The 24,255-nt window shown below is 33.2% G+C and overlaps 2 protein-coding genes across 6 annotated transcripts in view; both read right to left on the bottom strand.

Annotated features, from left to right (window-relative positions):
* Ack (activated Cdc42 kinase) overlaps positions 1 to 24,255 on the bottom strand; it is a 101,772-nt gene that overhangs the window by 27,521 nt on the left and 49,996 nt on the right. The gene's annotated exons all lie outside the window — the stretch shown is intronic.
* LOC137246541 (ATP-dependent DNA helicase PIF1-like) lies at positions 1,654 to 4,529 on the bottom strand. Its single transcript, XM_067777636.1, has 2 exons — positions 2,896 to 4,529; positions 1,654 to 2,817 (listed from the first exon to the last, which is right to left on the bottom strand). Exon 2 carries the CDS (start codon positions 2,773 to 2,775, stop codon positions 1,729 to 1,731), a length of 1,047 nt encoding a protein of 348 aa, XP_067633737.1. The 5' UTR covers positions 2,776 to 2,817; positions 2,896 to 4,529; the 3' UTR covers positions 1,654 to 1,728.

The raw sequence follows: 24,255 nt of genomic DNA, 5'->3' as shown, positions 1-24,255 counted from the left end.
CCCGATTTGACGGAGTGTGACAGCGACGAAGATTTTTGAAATAATATTTTTATGTATTTATAATAAAAATATGTACATGTGAATTTTTAACTGTTATTCAATGGATCCTTAATATTGATAAAAATGTTTAATTGTAGTTCTAGAAACTATGGGGCATAGTTATAGTTGAAAAAGAACATGATTTTAAGTTAGTTAAAGCTTTTTGACACAATTTTATATGTGCTATCTGTCAAAAGGGCTCCAACTAAGTTTAAATTACAACAAATATGCCCTTATATGTCTGTATTCCAGTATTTTTGGAAATAATAAATAAACTTACTGTGAGTCATATCGCATTTCAAGATTTACTATATAAAACTGACTTAAGTTAATAAAATTAATAAATTAAAAGTAAGGAATATTAGCATAACTACACATAAGATTTAACCTTTAGGCACTTCTAAACATTTTTTTATTCGGAATAACAGCCCAACTCAAACTAAGACATTTTAAATGCTTTCATTCAACAAGTCATAACAGCCTAACTGCTTTTTCCCTTATATCTTTCAAATTAAGCAAAAACATAACAGTTTGCTTGCAAAGTTAAAAAGAAGACCGATACACCTTGTGTATTTATTAAACAATTAGCAATAAATATCATACCCAATTGCTATCCTGAAAAAATTGAAAAACAGACTTAGGCGGTTATGACTTGTGACCACATAATTATTTCGCTCACCACGCATTTACTGAAAGAATGGGGATAAAACATAAGATCTATAAAAAAAAATCTGGACATCTGTAGTGAAAAAATTCCATGGAAATTTGACCTAAAAGCTAAAAATGCACTAAAAAATTGTATATGTCTGTATTGGCTAATATCTCGTAAACCAGTAATTTTAGGAGATCTAATGACATAAGGACTTTTATTTAGATTGCAGTCAGGAGTAAATTGCCCATATAAATGTTGTACCTGCTAGTGTCCTTTCAAGGACTTTTAATAAGTCGAAGTTAATTTTTTATTTTTTTGTAATGGTCAAATAAAATGCATGCAAAATAATGGATTAGATAAGCTATACACCGTTTGCTAGGATATTATTATTTCGTGTTTATCGAAGGAATCTAAAGCCAAAATTTGGTGATGATTGAAGTGTGGGAAATACGTTTCCATAGCGAACACACACACGCACACACACAGAATTTAATTTATATATATATATAGACTAGCAGATCCGGCAGACGTTGTTCTGCCCTAAATTTGGTCTATCTGCATACATTTTAATAAGCTTTTTCCGTCTAACTCTGCCCTCGCCCCTCTACACTTTTTCCTAATCTTTGTATTCAATCCTCCTCCGTATTTTCCGCTTCATCCATCTTCGTCTCATTCTATCTCTTTCGCAGTCTCCTTCTCTCTTTTCTCTTCTCTCAAGTTTTTCTCATTCTTCTTAATATCTTATTACCAGTCCCAGAGGGTGGTATTTATTTTGTTCCAGTCCCATTCCGAGTCTCAATCCCAGTCCCAGTCCCACTCCGAGTCTCAGTCTCAGTCCCAGTCCGTCTCTGGTCTACTTCGCGGAAAAAAGCATCGTAAATACTAATATAGGCAAATTTATATACCAAACTAGCGGACCCCGTTGCACTTCGTAGCAACCAACCAAAAAAAGAAATGAAAGATTTTTTTTATGAAATGAATGCATTGTATTTTAAAATTATTAATGTCAATCCAAAACATTTGGATATACAATATTTTTAGTTTGCCCATTGGAAAGGAGCACAAACAAACAATTTGGAGTTCCAACTCTTGAGCAGGCCACGTATAGCTCCATGTGAAAAGCACGGCTCCTCCAAATTTAATCCGCATATTTGAAGCCTTTGTCCTTGGGCCTTATTGATGGACATGACAAATGATAGACGCACTGGGAATTGCAAACGCTTAAATTCAATTGGCATGTCTGTTGGAATCAGTGGAATACGTGGTATGAGTACAATTTCATTTTTCGCTGTTCCGGTCAATATTGTCGCTTCAATTAAATTCGGCTTCAATTTTTTTATTACTAATCTTGTGCCATTGCACAGTTTTGGTGCATTTAAATTCCGCAGTAAAATAATTGATGAGCCAACCTTTAAATTCAAATAATGCGGTGGCATACCAGGTGGTTCCAATGAATTCAAAAATTCAATTGGATAATTCACTGCATCATCTGCATTCATTGCACTATCAACATCTTTATGTGATGTCACTGCACCTGGCAATTTTTCTTGAATCTGATAATTGATTGCATTGACGTGTAAATTTTTTGGTGCCAGTATTGCGCGTTCTCTCAACCAATTGTGATTCCTGTAATTTTGAACAATATTTGGAAACACACTTTCAATCAACTCTTCTGTTGATTGGAGAATGGTACAGAAATTGTTCGGCAATGTAATCAATCCATTTGTATTATCAACTCGAACTTTTCCATTGCCAATATCTAACAATTGCTTAGAGAACCGATCTGCAGATTGGTCGTTGTGGAATTGAACGCGCATATTTATGTTCAATGTCAATTTTTGCACATGTCGCCACAGAAGAGAAGACTTTAAACATGCGTTGATCTCATCCGCCGGTGTTGATCGTGGAACCACAGGCAATATTTGTCGAAAATCCCCTGACAAAAATATTAATGCACCACCAAAAATTTCTTGATTCTGACGTAGATCTTGCATTGTACGGTGTAATGTTTCCAGCGATTTTTTATGCATCATTGTACATTCATCCAATAGAATAATTGCTGCTTGTTTCAAAACTTTTGCCATCGCAGAATTTCTTGAAATATTGCACGTGGGATGTTCAATCACCTGTTAATTTGAAAATAATTACATTTTAATTAATATCCATTAAATTTTAAAGTGATCAATCAATAAATATAAGCATACCTGCACATTCAACGGCAATTTTAATGCAGAGTGCACTGTTCGTCCACCATCCGATAGAGTAGCAGCGATTCCCGAAGAAGCAAGTGCCAATGCAATTTTTCGTTGCGATCGAATGGCTGCCAAAATGAGTGATATCACAAATGTTTTTCCCGTACCACCAGGCGCATCCAAAAAATATAAGCCACCGACTTCATTTTGTACCGCTTGGATGATGGTATCATAGACATGTTTTTGATGGTCATTTAATTTAGGAACATTCAAATTCACAAATGTTTATAATTCATTGGGATCATACTGTTGTTCACGTTGCAATTCTCAATCAAATAAATTATGCATTGGACGATTGGGTGGTGACAAACCAAATTGCCCTAATCCTTTATTTGCAATCGTAAGGCCCATATCTTCAATCGCTATCAATGCCTCATTATACATTTCCAATGAAATCAGCAAATCAGTGTTTCTTGTGTGATGACGCATTCGAATCAAATAGTCTTCTGCCATAAAATCTTTGTATTTATACCACAGTGCAAGAGGATTTGATGGAAAACATGTTGACACGATTATGGCATATAAGATACGTATTTGATGTGGAGAAGAAGCAATCGATGCATCGTGAAGCGTTAAATCCCAATACGCATCATTTTCAAGCACACCTAATTGCTCGCATGCTTCACGATACGTCATACATAAATGACCATTCACTCTTCGCAAATGTTGAAATGAACGTGGCCCAACAACATTTACTAACAACAATCGCAAATAATAATATTCTGCATTGTTTGGATGAACTGTGTACAATCTTCCCATGGTATCTGCAAAAAAAAAACACTCGGATGGCCATCAAGAGGTGTTCCTTGTTTACGTCGTTGCCATTTCTTTGCAGTCCAAGTGAAATAATGCGTTACATCTGAATACAGCAACGTTCTGGCAAAGTTATCGCTTTCGCACAATTGAAAGAATGCAGTTAAAGTTGTTGCTGGTGGTTGTGCTACTCTCTGCTGTACATTTGCATCGGTAAAAGACACGCTGGCCATTTTCAAGATGAACAGCCAAATGAACCACAGCAGGATATCGCTCATGAATTGGAAATAAATAAGTTCTCCAAAGAGCTTCATTAGTGCTAATGTAGCGCCCCATTTGATATTGTGCGATTTCATCAATGCAATTTCATGGCAATCTGTCGAGCCGTTCTCCAGTTATGGAGTGAATCAAAATGTACACTTCTTTTTATTTTATTTTTTTTCAAATTTTGAATTTTTTCTAAAAAAAAATCATAACTCAAGAATGGCTAAACCGATTTGGGATTTCAAAATCAACTAATCATCATCTCTTCTTCCTGTATCTTTCCTCATGGCAATCTTTCTATCCGTTCTCGAGTTATGGAGTGACAATCAAAATGTACACTTCTTTTTATATATATAGATAGAGTACACGCGCGGGTTACTATGGTAGACCACAGATAAATTTATCTTGATAACTTTACAATATTTTATGTTAAATCCGTTCGGTTCCAGGGAAGAATTCTTAATTAAATTTAACGTAAAGTAAGTGCCGTTCGTGATTTCTATTCGTATGCGCCTTTCTGGGGACAGACGGAAAAGTCGCGGGGTTACCATAGCTAGCCTGCGCTTGTATTGGTGAACTTAGTTTTTAATTTTGTTACTTTGCGGATTTTTGTGCATTGCATGAGGGTGGATAATGGGACTGCTACAATACCAACAGGGTGGATTATGGAGCTCTATGATGAAGGCTACGATGGTGTTGTAACTTAAAGCGAGGAAGACTGCCAGTTCTCCCTACTTCTTTACTAGGTTTCACATCCCTACTTAGTGAGAAATAATTAACGTTGAACGACTCTACAATATCGCCGGACCCTGATTATGTTCACTTCGTAGTATCAAGAAACATTATACGTGTCGCAATGGTACTGTCGGGAATGAAGGTATACTAAAAGTAACTCAAACTCGTGCCCGTAATATTCGTTAAAAGCCCAGATCCAAAGGGTGAAGCCCCTAAAGCGCAAAGGATTTCCTATCGCGGTTAGAGCTACTTTTGTATAAAGAAATTATGTATATATGTACTTGTAAACTGAACGGACATATGTAAATCGAGTTGGTAGGCGTAACTTTTTTGAATTGTTGTTTGATTTAATGAAAATGTTTTATATAGTCGTGCATCAAATGAAAGCCTTCCCTGACAACTCAACTCAGAAGAAGGAGAAAACCTGCAACAAATTTAGGCTGTTTATGTAATGAATGTTATAAAAACTGAGTTTTTTTCAAGAAGTATTGTATAAAAAAGAAAGTGTAAGCCAATTATCTAAGAACTACAAATGTTGTAACTTTTTCTTATCAAAGAACTGAATGATTTTTGTCATGAATCTGTGCTTCGTATGAATAAATTTCTGTTTGAAGAATATTTCTAAACAAAAGAAAATACATACGTTTTTTTATGAGTTTCAGTTGAACGATAAAAAAACAGATTATTGAAAAGAAAGATTTAATGAGAAAAAACTTACCACGTACCGAAGAAAATACTTGAAAAACCTCTTTAAAAAGTTTTAAAAGAATATTAAGGTTGGTGCAAGTGTAAATTTTTCAGTAACACTGATAATAACAAATCGTTCTTCAAAGATAGTAGTAACAAGTAAAGGTGTCTAAGTTCGGGTGTACCGAACATTATATACTCAGCGTGAGCTTCAATTGTACATTTCATTTCAGATAAATTACTTTTCTACATAACGCGTGGCACCGCCCGTTTAAAAGAAAAATGTCTCCCCATTTCCTCTTACAGTAAAACTGGATAAGTGAAATATCATTGATTCAAACCTATTTTTTGCTAAGTTATAGCTTATTATTCTAGTCTACGACCCTTTTAAACTTGCTTTATATCTAAGTTTCCGTGACCTTTAACCGATCCCGTTCATTTTTACGTATGTGTAGACAAGATCATTACGATATGTTAATTTTTCTTTGAGTTATGGCTCCCGAAACATAGAAAATTGCTTAGTCATAAAAGGGGCGGTGCCACGCCCATTTTTCAAAATCTGAAGTGCTTCCTATTAATTCTTATAAATCCACCTGGGAAATGAAATACCATTTTTTGCAAAGCTATATCTTATTTTATTCGTCCACGACCCTTTTAAAAATCTTGTATATAAAAGTGGGCGTGGCCGTTAACCGATTTCGTAAATTTTTCTTCAAGGCATTCCTAATAATAAAGGCAACCTCTCTGCCGAATTTTGTTACGATAGGTTTAACGATTTTTGATTTATGATTAATAGTATTTGTAAAACTGATTTTATCACAAGTGGGCGGTGCCACTTAAAACAAATTTTTCAAATTTTTATCAAGTCTCAATATCAGTCCACACGTCAAATGTCAACATTCTGGGTGTATTATTTACTAAATAATCAAGTTTTTTGTGTTTTCCAAAATGTTATATATATAAAAGGTGGGCGTGCTTATTATCCGATTTCGCTCATTTTCAATACCAATCTATTCTGGGTACAGATAAGCTCAAATCTCAATATTTACTCAAATTGTCGTGTTAACGGACAGACGGACGGACGGTCATGGCTCAATACAATTTTTTAAGCTATTGCATAGATTTTATCACGGGCTTGGCGACTAAATCAAAAAAAAAACCGTAACGGATATTTGTCAAAAAAGATCCGAAAGGGTCGAAAAGGTTCGTAAAGGTTCGGTGTTAGCAACAGGCCAAATACATAGAATTGGATCTCTATCATAAACAGCGGTGGGCACCACTATATTTACACGGTTACCAAATTGAGAATGTGTTAGTAAACACTAACGCGTAGCGAGCACGAAAGCAAAATCAATTATTTATTTAGTTTGATTTCAATGCTTGAACGGTGAACACGTGTCACACGCACTCTTTGGTACTCTGTTTTAAGCGCGCGTGCGACACTTCCTCACCGTACGACCATCGAAATCAAACTAAAAGAGCTGTCGTTGATTTTCATGAAGTAGCCATTGTGCTATCGCATATCGCATACATATATGGTCGCTTACAAGCCAACCTAATAAAACCGCACTGCGTTTTTTTAGCGCACGCAAACAATCGGCGTTTTTTGCCCTAACCCAAATAAGCACGCGTTGCGACAATGTAAAGCATGTGTGCAAATGTCAAATCTAAATGTCACGCAGAACAAAAATTGGAAATCGAGTTAGGTTTTCACGCAGCAAATTCAATTTGAGTTGCTCTCATACAAGTTGTATGTGCATGAGACATTTTTGACAGAAAATGACTTGCGTGCGTTTATATTAGGTTGGCTTGTTAGCAGGTGTTAAGCTCACGCCCACCCCGGATCATAAAGTTAAAGTTAAAGTGAATGTTAAAGTTAAAGCGAAAGTTAAAGTTAAAAATAAAGTTAAAGTTAAAGTGAAAGTAAAAGTTAAAGTTAAAGTTAAAGTGAATATTAAAGTTAAAAATAAAGTGAAAGTAAAAGTTAAAGTGAAAGTAAAAGTTAAAGTTAAAGTAAAAGTTAAAGTTAAGGTTAAAGTTAAAGTTAAATTTAAAGTCAAAGTAAAAGTTAAAGTTAAGGTTAAATTTAAAGTCAAATTAAAAGTTAAAGTTAAGGTTAAATTTAAAGTTAAAGTTAAGGTTAAAGTTAAAGTTGAAGTTAAAGTTAAAGTTAAACTTAAAGCTAAAGTTAAAGCGAAAGTTAAAGTTAAAGTTAAAAATAAAGTTAAAGTTAAAGTTAAGGTTAATGTTAAAGTTAAAGTCAAAGTTAAAGTTAAAGTTAAGGTTAAAGTTAAAGTTAAATTTAAAGTTACAGTTAAAGTTAAAGTTAAAGTTAAAGTTAAAGTGAATGTTAAAGTTAAATTTGTTTTCTTATCGGTCACCACGCTTAAAAGGTTAACTTGAATTAATATCAAAGACAAAACTTGAATTAATATCAAAGAAAACAAAATGTTGCATAAATATTATAATTGCATAAGTTGATAATATGCAATAGCTTTACCGCGGCAGTCCCCGAGTGCCACACGTCCTTTTTTCGATACTGATGATTTTGATATATGGAAGTCTATATCTATATCGATTCCTTTATACTTGTACAACCAACCGTTATCCAACCAAAGTTAATATATTCTGTGTGCAAAGCACGCTGAGTATAAAAACGTTTATGCTTAAGAAAGAATCATGGATGTTTCGGAAACAATCCTTTGCATCCCTAACTAACTGCCGCATACTTTTGGATCAAGTAAGTATTAACTGTTAATTAATGTTATTGTAGTTACATGCCATAAATACGTTGCCAATTTTCAATCATTACTAAAACTTTAAGCAACTTTTTAGGAAAACGTGGACGTGGACGTGGCCGTTAACGAATTTTTCTTAGACCTATATGATAACAAGAACCGTAATTCTGCAAAATTACAAAGTGGTACTAACGGCTTATGAGTCACGCCTTGCAAACCTTCTAAATTTTCTTATATTAAATGTGGGCGTTGGTACGCCCATTTTCCAAATTTAACTAAATTTGTATCAAGCTTTTGGTTCAAAGTATTGGTGGTTTTTCTCGATTTATGGCATTAACTAATATTAATTTCCAAAATCTTCAGGTTCTCGTACTTTGCTACAATATGCGACCACTGATAATCTAGTTATATGTGACCCGGTCTATGAAAAGGTGGCTTATGACTCAAAAAAGAAATTGCGAGAAACAGCTGTTAAAGATAAACAATGCATTTCTTCAGTTTCTTAGTAGCTTTTCTTTTGCATTATAAACAGGCATGCCCAAAAGGCGAAGCACAAACCAGTTTCTGACCGATATTTTGGCTCCATTGCCATCGAAAAAAATGCTATCAAAAAATCTGAGGATGCTTCAACAGCCACCAAATTGGCATCGAAGGAACCAAAGGCTTTATCGTCTTTCATTTGTGCTCTTCTTTCTCTACATTTTTAGTACACTTCTAAGCAAGTTAGGACTTTCTAGTTTTCACCATGTGAAAGAGCGTCTCAAAAACTATCGAAACCAGAAAAAAAATGGAAAACTTTTTTTAGTCATAAGCCCTCTTTCCATAGACCGGGTTACATATATCGCTAAGATACTCAATTTTTTGCTGCAACTAGATTTTGAAAAATAAAAAATTTTTTAAAGTAGGCGTGGTCGTGAAACAGATTTATTTTAAATTTCACAAAGTACATACATATCCTCAAGTTCTTTTGATTTACGGTGTAGGCCGTGCAGCGCCCATTTTTTGCAAAGCTATATCTTATTTTATTCGTCCACGACCCTTTTAAAAATCTTTTATATAAAAGTGGGCGTGGCCCTTAACCGATTTCGTTAATTTTTCTTCAAGGCAACCTCTCTGCTGAATTTTGTTAAGATAGGTTTAACGATTTTTGATTTATGATTAATAGTATTTGTAAAACTGATTTTATCACAAGTGGGCGGTGCCACTTAAAACAAATATTTCAAATTTTTATCAAGAGTCTCAATATCAGTCCACACGTCAAATGTCAACATTCTAGGTGTATTATTTACTAAATAATCAAGTTTTTTGTGTTTTCCAAAATGTTATATATATAAAAAGTGGGCGTGCTTATTATCCGATTTCGCTCATTTTCAATGCCAATCTATTCTGGGTCCAGATAAGCTCGTGTACCAAATTTGGTGAAGATATCTCAATATTTACTCAAATTGTCGTGTTACGGACAGGACGGACATGGCTCAATAAAATTGTTTAAGCTATTGCATAGATTTTATCGCGGGCTTGGCGACTAAATCAAAAAAAAAACCGTAACGGATATTTGGCAAAAAAGATCCGAAACGGCTCGAAAAGGTTCGGTGTTAGCAACAGGCCAAATACATAAAATTGGATCTCTATCATAAACAACGGTGGGCACCACTATATTTACACGGTTGCCAAATTGAGAATGTGTTAGTAAACACTAACGCGTAGCGAGCACGAAAGCAAAATCAATTATTTATTTAGTTTGATTTCAATGCTTGAACGGTGAACACATGTCACACGCACTCTTTGGTACTCTGTTTTAAGCGCGCGTGCGACACTTCCTCACCGTACGACCATCGAAATCAAACTAAAAGAGCTGTCGTTGATTTTCATGAAGTAGTCATTGTGCTATCGCTTATCGTATACATATATGGCCGCTTACAAGCCAACCTAATAAAACCTCACTGCATTTTTTTAGCGCACGCAAACAACCGGCGTTTCTCGCCCTAACCCAAATAAGCATGCGTTGCGACAATGTAAAGTGTGTGCAAACGTCAAATCTAAATGTCACGCAGAACAAAAATTGGAAATCGAGTTAGGTTTTCACGCAGCAAATTCAATTTGAGTTGCTCTCATATAAGTTGTATGTGCATGAGACATTTTTGACAGAAAATGACTTGCGTGCGTTTATATTAGGTTGGCTTGTTAGCAGGTGCTAAGCTCACGCCCACCCCGGATCATAAAGTTAAAGTTAAAGTGAATGTTAAAGTTAAAGTTAAAGATAAAGTTAAAGTTAAAGTTAAAGTGAAAGTTAAAGTTAAAGTTATGGTTAAAGTTGAAGTTAAAGTTAAAGTTAAACTTAAAGTTAAAGTGAATGTTAAAGTTAAAGCGAAAGTTAAAGTTAAAGTTAAAAATAAAGTTAAAGTTAAAATGAAAGTTAAAGTTAAAGTCAAAGTCAAAGTCTAAGTTAAAGTTAAGGTTAAAGTTAAAGTCAAAGTTAAAGTTAAATTTAAAGTTACAGTTACAGTTAAAGTTAAAGTTAAAGTGAATGTTAAAGTTAAAGTTAAAAATAAAGTTAAAGTTAAAGTGAATGTTAAAGTTAAAGTTAAAGTTAAAGTGAATGTTAAAGTTAAAGTTAAAGTTAAAAATAAAATTAAAGTTAAAGTGAAAGTTAAATATTAACTTCTCATTTATTCAACAAAAGTATAAAATTTGTTTTCTTATCGGTCACCACGCTTAAAAGGTTAACTTGAATTAATATCAAAGACAAAACTTGAATTAATATCAAAGAAAACAAAATGTTGCATAAATATTATAATTGCATAAGTTGATAATATGCAATAGCTTTACCGCGGCAGTCCCCGAGTGCCACACGTCCTTTTTTCGATACTGATGATTTTGATATATGGAAGTCTATATCTAACTCGATTCCTTTATACCTTTACAACCAACCGTTATCCAACCAAAGTTAATATATTCTGTGTACAAAGCACGCTGAGTATAAAAACGTTTATGTTTAAGAAAGAATCATGGATGTTTCGGAAATATCGCCGTATCCTTTGCATCCCTAACTAACTGCCGCATACTTTTGGAATCAAGTAAGTATTAACTGTTAATTATTTTAAGCTTTTACAAAAAATGTATAACTTGTATGCTAATAGAAGAGACGATTAGCAATTCTATAAGGAGCATAAGCCTTACACCAAAAAATAATAAGGTATGCTATGTGGTTGGCCCTTAAGTTGTATTTGACAGGCGCGTACAGGTGGCAACGCGCATGTCAAATGCAACTGCGGCCCACATCACTGACATAAAAAATGTTATACACACAATTATAAATGTTGAACTAAACCGAACAAGTGTGTGCGGACAAAAATATTAAATAAAATCAACTAAAACTACAAACGCAGGATTACTAAATAAATTAATATATTAACTATACTACAAGAACTAAAACTAAATAAATAAAGTTAACTTAAGACTAAAGGTTCGTGTTTTTTGGTTTTGGTGTGGAGTGTGCAGTAGGGTGTGCACATAAGTACAACATTTTCGAAGGTTCCAAAATGGAACCTTATATGGCGACCGTGAGGCTGGAGCCTCGTGGTGGTGGTACAGGTGAGTTGAGTGCGTGTGATCCGAACATAATAAAATTAACTTAACAAATGTAATAAAATTACAACAAAATGCGAAATAACAAAAATCTACAAAATACTATTTCCTAATTCAACAAATTATCTAAAAACTAAACACTACGGAAATAACATAAAGAACTAAATTCTACGAACTGCAAATTTTTAAAGTAAAAAGATCAGAGATAACATAAATCATTTAATTATAATATACATAATAACGACATGCGAAAACCCACGCCACTCAGATAACGGATCCATAAACTGTACCACCGCCAGCGGCAGCGAACGTCAGCAGCAACGAACACCATCAACAGCAAAGCCCAGCAGCAGCAACCACCGTCGACAGCGAAGGCCAGCATTAACATCAGCGGCAGCCATCATCATAGCAGGAGTGAAGCAGAAAAATAAGTATATGATATATGTATGTATGTATGTATTAATAAAATTTTTCCTAAGGGTTTTTTTTACATATCTGTATACAAAAATTTACAATTTTTATTAAGTACGGTGTGTTCACATTAAATATGATAAATCTTTTTTGATTACAACGGTGCGTCCGTTTATGTAAAACATTTTGGATTTTTTGATAACAACGGTGCGTCCGTTTATATAAAACACTTGGATTTTTTTTACTAAAACGGTGCGTGCGTCTAAATTTAACTACCTCAGTTTTCAATAATTTAAAAATTTTTTCGAACCATTTTATACATCTTAAAATTTGCAAATCTACATTTAATTTTTTTCTCAAGTTTGAATTCATTTTACAAATTTACATTTTCTTCAAATTTTTCATACTTTCAACTCATTTTACAAATTCTCATACTTTCAAACTCCCATTTTTTCAAAATTTCAAAGCATTTCACAAATCTTCTATTTAAAGTTTCACATGCCTGAATTTCCATTTTTCAAATTTTCATTCTACTTCAGTTTTTTAATACCTACATTTTCCAACAAAATATGACCATATAAGACTGAGTGAACTAGATAAGCAGTCTCCAGGTACGCTATAAATTTGATGAATTGTTGGCGAAAAACCAATTGAATTTTTTGATATAAACGGTGGTTTGCGAAAAACCAATTAAATTTTTTTGAAATATGCGGTGATTCCGTTAAAAACCAATTAAAAATTTTTTTTGATATAAACGGTGGTCCCGTGAAAAGCCAAGTGAGAGTTTTTTTATAAAGCGGTGCGTCCGTGAAAATATACAACTTTTTTTAAGAAAGCGTGAATATAAATGGATCTTTTGAACAAGTTACAACAATTTTGAGATTTTTACCAACTAATACCTATATACTTTTGTGCAAAGTTTAAATTCAATTACTTCTTAAAGATTTTTCTATACAAGTATAATGCAGTTTTCACTAATTCTTCAAAAAAATTGTTAAATATTTCTTTAGCGACTATTCACCTATAAATCAGTTCAATTTTACAAATTTTTTTTCTTTTTCCTCAATATTTCAGCTTAAATATAAATTCAGACATTCAAATAAATACTTCATTAATTTCATAGTTTGAACTGAATTATCTGTGCTATTCTGATAATTTCATATGTACAACCTTAGAAGTGGTAAGCAAGTGCAAAAAACTTCAGATTCAGAATCCGATTCCGATAAATCAGCCTCAAGCTACGAAAGTTTAACTTCATCTTCGACCGATAAAGTCACCAAACAGGTAAATAGATTTTCTTTGTCAACAGATTTTCCAGGCTTCGAAAATTCTTCCATTAAAAATTTAACTCCTAATTTACATTCAAATCTTAACGATTCAAATAGTGAAAGATTAACTTCAACTTCTTCTAATTTAGAATCAGATCTTAACGATCCAATTAGTACAAACGTTGCCTCGCCTTCTAATCCAGCTTCAGATCTTAACGATCAAATCATGGCAATACTTGAGGAAAAGAGAATTTTTATTAGCACATGTGCTAATTCTATTAGAGAAAACTACAGTGGTGATCCTCTAGCACTTGATTCTTTTATAGATAAAATCGCATTACTTGAACAATTCGCTACTGCAGATTTAACTGATACTTTTATAGCGTTCTTGAAATCAAAATTAGAGGGTAAAGCTCGTGAAGCAATACCGACACAAGTTACTTCAGTTAATGAAATTAAAACAGCTCTACGTAATAGGATCACACCAGACAACTCGAAAGTTGTAGCAGGGAGAATTGCAGCGTTGCACGTTAGCGGTAACAATTATACGGATTTTGCCAAAAAAGTTGAAGATTTAGCTGACTCACTCGAGCGGTCTCTTATTATTGAAGGGATCACTCAAGCGAAAGCTCACGAAATGGCAGTCGAACAAACTGTTAACGTGTGTAGATTAAATGCAAAATCCAATTTAGTAAAAACCATTTTAGCCTCAACGGCATTTACAGATCCGAAAGATGTGGTAGCAAAATTAATTGTAGAACAAAACAACGAAGTAACTGAACGTCAGGTTCTAGCTTTTCGATCACGTGGTAACAACACATTCAGAAATTCACGTGGTAGTTATCGAGGTTTTTACCCAAACCGCGGCTATACCGGTTATAGAAATAATAGTTCATTTTCATATAATAGTAACTATAACGGTAACAATAATCAGAGATATCGCTATGATAACAGAAATAGATACCAAAATAACAACAATAATAACATACGTCCAAATTCCAATTCAAATACAAACAGCGGTAACAATAGAGGTAACAATTCTAGATCATCCAACGGTAGAGGTAGAAACGCAAACGTTCGCGCTTTAAACGCCAGTGCCCCTCAGGAGCGAACACTGAGGGAGGACGAATTAAGCGAGTAAGCGAATTTCCCTCACCAATAGACATCTATTGTTTAAATTTAAATTACTCAGATTTCATTGAATTACAACTTAACGAGTCACAAAAATTTTGTTCTTTCCTAGTAGACACTCAAGCGGACATTTCTTTAATAAAGATATCATGTTTAGACAGAAATATTTCCTTAAATACGAACGACATTATTCACATTACCGGTGTCACTTCCAATTCAGTTTCCACTTTAGGTAAAATTACAGTAAATTTAAATTTTTCTAACTTTTCTATTAAACATACTTTACATGTAGTAAATGAAGACTTTAATATTCCATCCGATGGCATACTGGGTAAAAATTTTCTGAAAATTAACAAATGCATTATTAATTATGAAAGAAATAGTATTTCCTTTTGGCTAGGTAATGAAAAAGTTGCGATACCAATCCTACACGGAACAGAAAGCGACAGTTGTATCATTCCGCCAAGATGTGAAATATTCAGACTTTTTGATTTAGGAGATTCACCCGAACCACTTTTCGCGCACTCGCAGGAAATTGAAAGAGGTGTTTTCACAGCTAGGTGCATTGTTAATTCCAGTAACCCAATAATTGAAGTTATAAATACCACGGATGATATAAAGTATGTGAAGAGAAAAAGTATTCGGACAGAAAAACTTTCAAATTATAATGTTTATACAATTAACAAGACAGAAACAGAAGACAAACGTACGAAAAGACTTATTTCGATTTTAAAAAATCAAATACCTCAACATGCTCATAGTAAATTAATTGACCTTTGCATAGATTATGCCGACCTTTTCGCTCTTGACACGGACAAAATGACTTTAAATAACTTTTACGAGCAAAAATTAAGACTGACAGACAACGAACCGGTATATGTTAAAAACTATAGATTGCCATACTCTCAACGCGAAGAAATAAATCGCCAAGTAAATAAATTGTTAGAAAATGATTTGATTGAACCCAGTTATTCGAATTACAATAGTCCTTTGATTGTAGTCCCAAAGAAAGATACAAATGGTCAAAAAGATTATCGTATGTGCGTAGATTTTCGCGCAGTAAACAAACAACTCATTGCTGATAAATTCCCACTAGCTAGAGTTGACGATATTCTAGACAATCCTCTACCTTTTCCACATTAGATCTTTTTTCAGGATTTCATCAAACCCCTTGCATCCTGACTCTCGTGACATTACGTCTTTCAGCACTGACCGTGGCGCATTTAGATGGAAAGTGCTTCCATTCGGCTTAAATATAGCACCTAATTCATTCTCGCGAATGATGACAATAGTTTTTTCGGGTATACCACCCAACGTCGCATTTTTATACGTCGACAATATTATCGTCATAGGTTGTAGCGAAGCACACCATATTAAAAATCTTTGAAAAGTTTTCGATACTTGTAGGTCTTTTAATCTCAAACTTAACCCAAATAAATGCAACTTTTTACGACCAGAAGTTACATTTTTAGGTCACAAATGTTCAGTCAAAGGTTTGTTGCCAGACGACTCTAAAATAAACGCAATTAAAAAGTATACAAAACCAACTGGCAAAGACGCGGTACGACGATTCGTCGCGTTTGCAAACTATTACAGACGGTTTATACCCAATTTTGCATCTCTGGCAGCGCCTCTAAACCGATTAAGCAGAAAAAGAGTTGAATTTGTATGGGATGTAGAGTGCGAAAGAGCATTTTTATCTTTGAAAGCAGCGTTACTTTCACCAAAATTACTTCAATATCCAGATTTTACTAAACAATTCATTATTACAGTTGATGCTTCCACAACTGGATGTGGCGCTATTTTGAGTCAAGAACAACAAGGTAGTGATTTACCAATTTGTTTCGCTTCTAAAGCATTTAATAAAGCCGAACAGAAAAACCCCATTATAGAATTAGAGCTTTTAGCTATTTACTTTGCAATCAAGCAATTTCGACCATACGTTTATGGCACCCATTTCATTGTAAAATCAGACCATAGACCTCTAGTACACTTATTCAATATGAAAGACGCATCTTCAAAACTTTCAAGAATAAGACTGGAACTGTCTGAATATAACTTTACTATTGTATATATAAAAGGTAAATCAAACGTTTGTGCTGATGCACTATCGCGTATAACAATCGATGAGATTAAAGAAACTAACAAACAAATTTTGGCAGTACAGACAAGAGCCATGACAAAAAAGGCAAACGACAAAAATTTACATAGGAAAACAGACAAAAACGACGAAATACAAATTACTTTACATGTCTACGACAAATTTTCATTTAATTTTTCGAAAAAAGTCCCACGAATAAGATCCGCAATTACGTACGATAAAAATAATAAAACAACAAATTTAAGAATTTTTGCGCATATTAAACATAAGAAACTCGAGTTACTTAGTTTTGAGCTTGTTAACGAAATAATGACTTTAGAGAAATTACTTTCGAGGCTTGAATCAGAAGCCGGCAAACGCAAAATTAAGCAGATTGAATGGCCTAAAAACGATATTATGTTCGAACATTATACTATTACAAATTTCAAAAATATTGGAAATAAAATTTTTAAATCATTAGAAATTATTTTAACAGATCCAGTGGAGACAGTAACAGACGAAGATACATAATTAAAACTTATGAAAATTTACCATAATGATCTCATTTCTGGTAGACATTGCGGAATGAAAAGACTTTACGCAAAATTGCGAACAAAATTTTATTGGAAGAACATGACTCGTGATATATCGAAATATATCAAAAATTGTAAAGATTGTCTTTTAAACAAGTAATTGACACAATAGGACCCCTACCTGAGTCCAAATATGGTAACAAGTTCGCACTTACCATGATTTGCGACATGACTAAATACCTGGTAACAGTCGCTGTACCAGACAAATCGGCAAAAACAATCGCTTCAGCTATTTTTGAAGGATTCATTTTAACTTACGGCACAATGAATGCCATAAAATCAGATTTAGGTACTGAATTTAAAAATGAATTATTCGAAGAATTAACAAAGCTTTTGAATATTCAACATAATTTTTCAACTGCATACCATCATGAAACTGTTGGCACGATTGAACGTAATCATAGAGTTTTTAATGAATACTTACGTGCATATCTAAAAGACACTTTCTGATTGGGATGTTTATTTAAAATACTTTACTTTCCTACACAATACTACGAGTAGCACAGTTTTCGACAACCAATTTTCGCCTTACGAGTTGGTCTTTGGGAAAAAGGCAACTTTGCCTAATGAATTAACAAAAGAAAAAATTTACCCGATCTATAATGTCGAAAACTATGCCAAAGAAGTTAAGTTTAGGATGCAGAAAACGCACAAAATGGCACAAAATTTAATAAAAATAAATTACAAACTAAAAATCTGTATGATAAAACGGCACGTCCTTTAGTTGTAAAAATCGGAGATAAAGTACTTTTACAGAAAGAACCACATCATAAACACGAAAATATTTATCAAGGTCCGTTTACAATAACCAAAATTAACGAACCCAATGTAACTATTTTCGATGAAGTTAAAAGCAAAGAAAAAGTGGTACATAAAAACCGCCTTAGTAAAGTAAATTAATATTACCGTAATACTTTAATTGAACAAAATCCAAAATTTTTAGAAGTAATTTCATACTCGTCATTTTTAAATAGCCACGAAGGCAACAAAAAAATATATATAAAAACAAAACAAGAATATATATATAGAACACAAAATTTTGTATATCAAAAGGAAAAAATGTAATTCGAAATTATTCATAGTATAGTACAAGCGAAAAAAAAAACAAATTAATATTTTATAAACAACAAAAAACCTTAAGTTGAATATATAAAATGTAAATATTGTACAAACAAAGATTCAAAATACCACAATTTTAATTAACATATTTTAAATAGTCATAAAATTGCTCAGGATGAACGAATTTCAAAAAGGAAGGTACACCCTAATATTTTCGTTCATCCGAACCAATTAATAGAATACAAAAGAAGAATATGGCACACGTGTTTAATTTGCCAAATTCTTCTTTTGAAAAGGAAGGGTGATATAAGGAACATAAGCCTTACACCAAAATATAATAAGGTATGCTATGTGGTTGGCCCTTAAGTTGTATATGACAGGCGCGTACAGGTGGCAACGCGCATGTCAAATGCAACTGCGGCCCACACCACTGACATAAAAAATGTTATACACACAATTATAAATGTTGAACTAAACCGAACAAGTGTGTGTGGACAAAAATATTAAATAAAATCAACTAAAACTACAAACGCAGGATTACTAAATAAATTAATATATTAACTATACTACAAGAACTAAAACTAAATAAATAAAGTTAACTTAAGACTAAAAGTTCGTGTTTTTTGGTTTTGGTGTGGAGTGTGCAGTAGGGTGTGCACATAAGTACAACATTTTCGGAGGTTCCAAAATGGAACCTTATAATTCGAAGTAAAACCCGATAATAAAAAATCTACAAACTTAATGATCATGACTTACGAAAGTGCCCGATAAGCGGATGCAATGCCAAGTTTATATATAAATATTTATACAATCAAGTGTATTTTAAGCTACGTAATATTATATAGTATAACTGAAAATCCCAATAAACAGGAATTTGCACAAAAAATGTGTGTCTTTGTTTGAAGACATTATCTAATATTAACATGTTTTCGAATGAATACGTACAGTAAATTTTATCTGAAACTAGTAAAAAAGTCTAAGCTATATATCCAACATTAAAGGAGAAATATCACTAATATTAAAGTCTATGTAAGTTGAAATGTACTACTTATTCACATGCAAATATCGTCCTCGGTGAGAACGTATAAAACTGTATTGAAAGCCTTGTGAAGAGTTTAACAAAATGAAGCGTACCATAATACATTTTAAATTTTCGTGCTTTGCACTAACATATCTATAATGTTATTGTAGTTACGTGCCATAAATACGTTGCCAATTTTCAATCATTACTAAAACTTTAAGCAACTTTTTAGGAAAACGTGGACGTGGCCGTTAACGAATTTTTCTTAGACCTATATGATAACAAGAACCGCAATTCTGCAAAATTACAAAGTGGTACTAACGGCTTATGAGTCACGTCTTGCAAACCGTCTAAATTTTCTTTTATTAAATGTACGCCCATTTTCCAAATTTAACTAAATTTGTATCAAGCTTTTGGTTCAAAGTATTGGTCGTTTTTCTCGATTTATGGCATTAACTAATATTAATTTCCAAAATCTTCAGGTTCTCGTACTTTGCTACAATATGCGACCACTGATAATCTAGTTATATGTGACCCGGTCTATGAAAAGGTGGCTTATGACTCAAAAAAGAAATTGCGAGAAACAGCTGTTAAAGATAAACAATGCATTTCTTCAGTTTCTTAGTAGTTTTTCTTTTGCATTATAAACAGGCATGCCCAAAAGGCGAAGCACAAACCAGTTTCTGACCGATATTTTGGCTCCATTGCCATCGAAAGAAATGCTTACAAAAAATCTGAGGATGCTTCACCAGCCACCAAAGTGGCATCGAAGGAACCAAAGTGACATCGAAGGAACCAAAGGCTTCATCGTCTTTCATTTGTTCTCTTCTTTCTCTACATTTTTAGTACACTTCTAAGCAAGTTAGGACTTTCTAGTTTTCACCATGTGAAAGAGCGTCTCAAAAACTATCGAAACCAGAAAAAAAGTGGACAACTTTTTTTTAGTCATAAGCCACCTTTTCATAGACCGGGTTACATATATCGCTAAGATACTCAATATTTTGCTGCAACTAGATTTTGAAAAATAAAATTTTTTTTAAAGTAGGCGTGGTCGTGAAACAGATTTATTTTAAGTTTCACAAAGTACATACATATCCTCAAGTTCTTTTGATTTACGGTGTAGGCCGTGCAGCGCCCATTTTCCAAAATTTTACCGTATTTAAATTTTTCGTCAAAAAGTCAACCCACTTGTCAAGTTTCATCAGTTTTTCGATCTATCGAAATATCCATGTCGATTTTTTTTTAAGTGGACGTGGTCGCCAACCGATTTTGTTAATTTTCGTAAAGTGTATGGGGTATTCCATCCCATTTCGACCAATTTTGAACCCGACCCCTTTAGAATTGGCTGAAAGTTTTTCTTCTTTTTCTAGCTTACGAAAGACGGTTTTCAGAATTTTATCAAATTTTTTCATCCAACTCAAAAAAAGTTATGAATTTTTAAAAAAACACCGTTTTTGTTTTCAAAATGCTATAACTTTTTCAAAAATTTACCGTTTGGGATCTTTTTTTTTAAATTTGTTTTTTTATTTTTATTTATGTACTTTTCGGAAAAAATACAAAAAAAATTTTTAGTTTTTTTTTTTTAATTTTTCAGTTTTTCGAGATTTTTCGAATTTCGCAATTTTTTTGTTTTCTCATAAAAAACTTCAATCAATTCTGCAATCATCCCCACTAATCCCGGAGTGGGCCGATTATTTTTATATTTTTTTTTATTTAATTGAAAAAAAAATGTTTATCAGTTTTATTTATGAAACAAAAAAATGTAAGAAAATGATTTTTATGTATTCTTTTCTTCATAATTTGTTACATTATTTTTAGAAAACTTACATGTTTACTGTGTCAGTCATTAATCCTAATTATTTTAATCGTAGATTACCATAATATATAAAGAAAATGTCGAAAGAAAATGGTGGAAATGGGATGGAATACCCCGTATATATATTGGCGAGGACAACCTACATGCCAAATTTGAACATGGTTAACAACAATATCCCCAACGGCTTTTTAGTCTAAGAGCTGGTAAGCATTTTTAGGAGGTATTTGAGGCACGGTGTGTGAAAATAAAAATAAAATTTTATTTAAGTGATCAGAGGGACAATAGTAAAATAATAATTATCAAATTTATATTCAGGATTAATTACAAATGTATGCATACTAATTTTTTGTCTATAATTAATAAAGAAAAAAATCGACGCAGAGAGCTGCCGACATACGATCTCACTCACACTTACATGCAGGCATAACGCTGTTCACTCGCACTCATGAAAATATTGTCGAACACCTGTCAGGTAGAAAGTCCGATCTAAATACTCTGTCATTCTGACAATATTTAAAAAAAAAATCATAAATAATATGTGGTTAAAATTTCAACGTGCCTCAAAAACATTTTTTCAATTTAAACAAAAAATTATTTTGCAATCACCTGGCAAAGTTTTAGACCCAACCAAATACTCTGGCTTATTTCTTTTTATATTTTTCAAATATTAAATTTTAACATATTTAAATTTCAAAGTGCCTCAAACACATTTTTAGCAGACAAAAATTTAATTTTTTTTGTTAAATTCAAGGGTTGTTTCAGCCGCCACCCCTTTGCCAGTTCTGCGTTTCTATGTTTAGATACCATTAAAAACGCATTTTACATAATTTTCATTGTGCCTCAAATACCTGCTCAAAAATGCTTACCAGTTCTTTTACTATTTGGTGTATGGTCTGAATAATTTATTCTTTTCTTATTCTAAACGTTAGCGGTGCTACGCCCACTTTCCAAAATTTTACGAAATATCTTTTTTGGGTCATGAGGTCAGCGCACGTATCAAGTTTCATCCCTTTATCGGTCCTTGGAATTCAATTTTCGCATTTTTCCAAAAGATGGGTGTGGTTATCGTTCGATTTCATATTTTCATACCAATCTATCTCAAGTTTTACTCAAGTTGTCCTGTTAACGGACGGTCGAACGGACATGACTTAAACAAAATATTTTTCTATCTCGATTCCCTTATGTCATTACGTACTACCGGTATCCAACCAACTGAGTATAATAGAAAATGAGCCAACCGCGATTTTCAAATATCCTGCAACTTTATATTTGCTTTTATTTTGTGTACTTAAAACATGCAAAAGTTTTACAGAAAATCCTTATGATAATTAAGGAAATTTTACATATGTAGATACAAAGTATTTTAAATTGTTGAAAATTATATCTTTACTCCTTACAACTAAGAATTCAATTTTTGTATTTCTAAGGTGATTTTCTCGTGAGGTTTATCCGTCGAATAACAGAATTTTGGTAAGTAAAATTTGCGTTTATAGCGCAGATAAATTTTAAACTTCATTCGAGAAAACAGTCTACTTGAGTGCCAGTCTAATGACGCTGGTTCCCGGGAAAGGTAACCTCAAAACGTTTTAGAAAAATAATTTCTGCCATCAAAAGCTTCTCAGCTAAAGCTCATTTAATAATTTGTTTTTTGTTTAGTCAAAAAATTGTCCTAGTTGAAAGCTTATGGGATCCAGGGGATGCCCTTAGCATATTCATGACTAATCATGCATCATTTTTATTTTTCAGACTTTTTTCAAAAAAAAAACCATTTATAAAAGTAAATTTGCGACCGCCGTGGTGTGGTGGTAGCGTGCTCCGCCTACTACACCGAAGATCCTGTGTTCAATCCCCGGCCAAAGCAACATCGAAAGTTTAGAAAAGTTTTTTCAAATTGAAAAAAAAAAGTTTTTCTAAGCGAGGTCGCCCCTCGGCAGTGATTTGGCAAGCACTCCGAGAGTATTTCTGCCATGAAAGTCTTCTTAGTGAAAATTCGTCTGCCGTTCGGAGTCATAAAACATGTATGTAGGTCACATCCCACCAATTTATCGGGTAAATTAAAATTAGCACGACGCAAATTGGAAGATAAGCTCGGCCTAAAATCTCTTCTGAGGTTATAGCGCCTTGAATTTATTTATTTAAAAGTAAAATAAGGCATACCTTGGCTGAATGCGCTTGTAACACTTCAACCATCGTAGGAGTGTGGGTTCAAATCCCGCTCCCGCGAGAAAAGGCTATGAAGAGATTTACAAGGTATAATCAAAACAGTTGTCGCCTTCTCCGTCTTGATGTCACGCTTTTTAAATTTTTCCCAAATTATTAAGTAAAATCTTTTTATTTTTCCAGTCCGGAAATAATTTTTTCTGAAGGACCTTTATTGTAAAAGGAATAACAGTTTGGGTCCCTAGTGAAAACAGTTAGGCTGACGACAATGTGGAAGCTGGAAGAGTTGTTTAATATGCAAATAGAAAGCATAGTGAAATCACCATAGTAAGCATAAAAACGATTTCCTTTGGAAAACTGTAAAATTTTGTCAGAAACGTTTCAAGCTAGAAAAACATATGTACGAAAATAAAAATTGCTTTTATCTTAGCATAGCCAATAGTAATCACTCTACCACCATATTTACAGATATTAGTGGATTTATGTCGAGATTATTTAGGACCCCGCTAAGAAGCACTTTTTTTATTGAAATTACTTTTTTTCTAAATTTTCAATATTGTTTTGTCCGGAACTTGACCCCAGGACCTTCGAGTGGTAGGCGCACGCTACCATCACACCACGGCGGCCGCCACACCATTAGATCTTTGTTTTAAAGACCAAAATATGTTTGCAACAGTTTTGCCTGCAGCGCTGCTAGTTTTTCTGCTGCTTGCCCATTTTGTAGACACATGTGCACTTATGCAGCCACTTATGTCAAATTATTAACTATGTTTTTGAAACTCACTTCAAATTGACTTTGATAATACGAAATCAAATTTAAAATCCCAAAAAATTGTTTTGAATATACATTTCTCATTTTGAATGACTAAAAAATAGATATGATGGAAAATTATTTGCCTATTTGGATTTGCACTTGTTTTTGATTGTTTTGGTTTTTTATTACCTAACACTGATTCTATGCAGCAAATTTTGTGTAAACAGGTCATGCAGTGTGTTCAAAATCTAGTT

This window comes from Eurosta solidaginis, chromosome 3, assembly GCF_040869045.1.
Source record: "Eurosta solidaginis isolate ZX-2024a chromosome 3, ASM4086904v1, whole genome shotgun sequence".
Taxonomy (NCBI): domain Eukaryota; kingdom Metazoa; phylum Arthropoda; class Insecta; order Diptera; family Tephritidae; genus Eurosta; species Eurosta solidaginis.
The sequence above is the reverse complement of the archived record's forward strand: the minus strand, read 5'-3'. Positions and strand labels throughout refer to the sequence as shown.

What these genes read in the sequence shown, in the direction of transcription:
- LOC137246541 (XM_067777636.1), bottom strand. Translation starts at nt 2,775, where the DNA reads ATGGCAAAAGTTTTGAAACAAGCAGCAATTATTCTATTGGATGAATGT.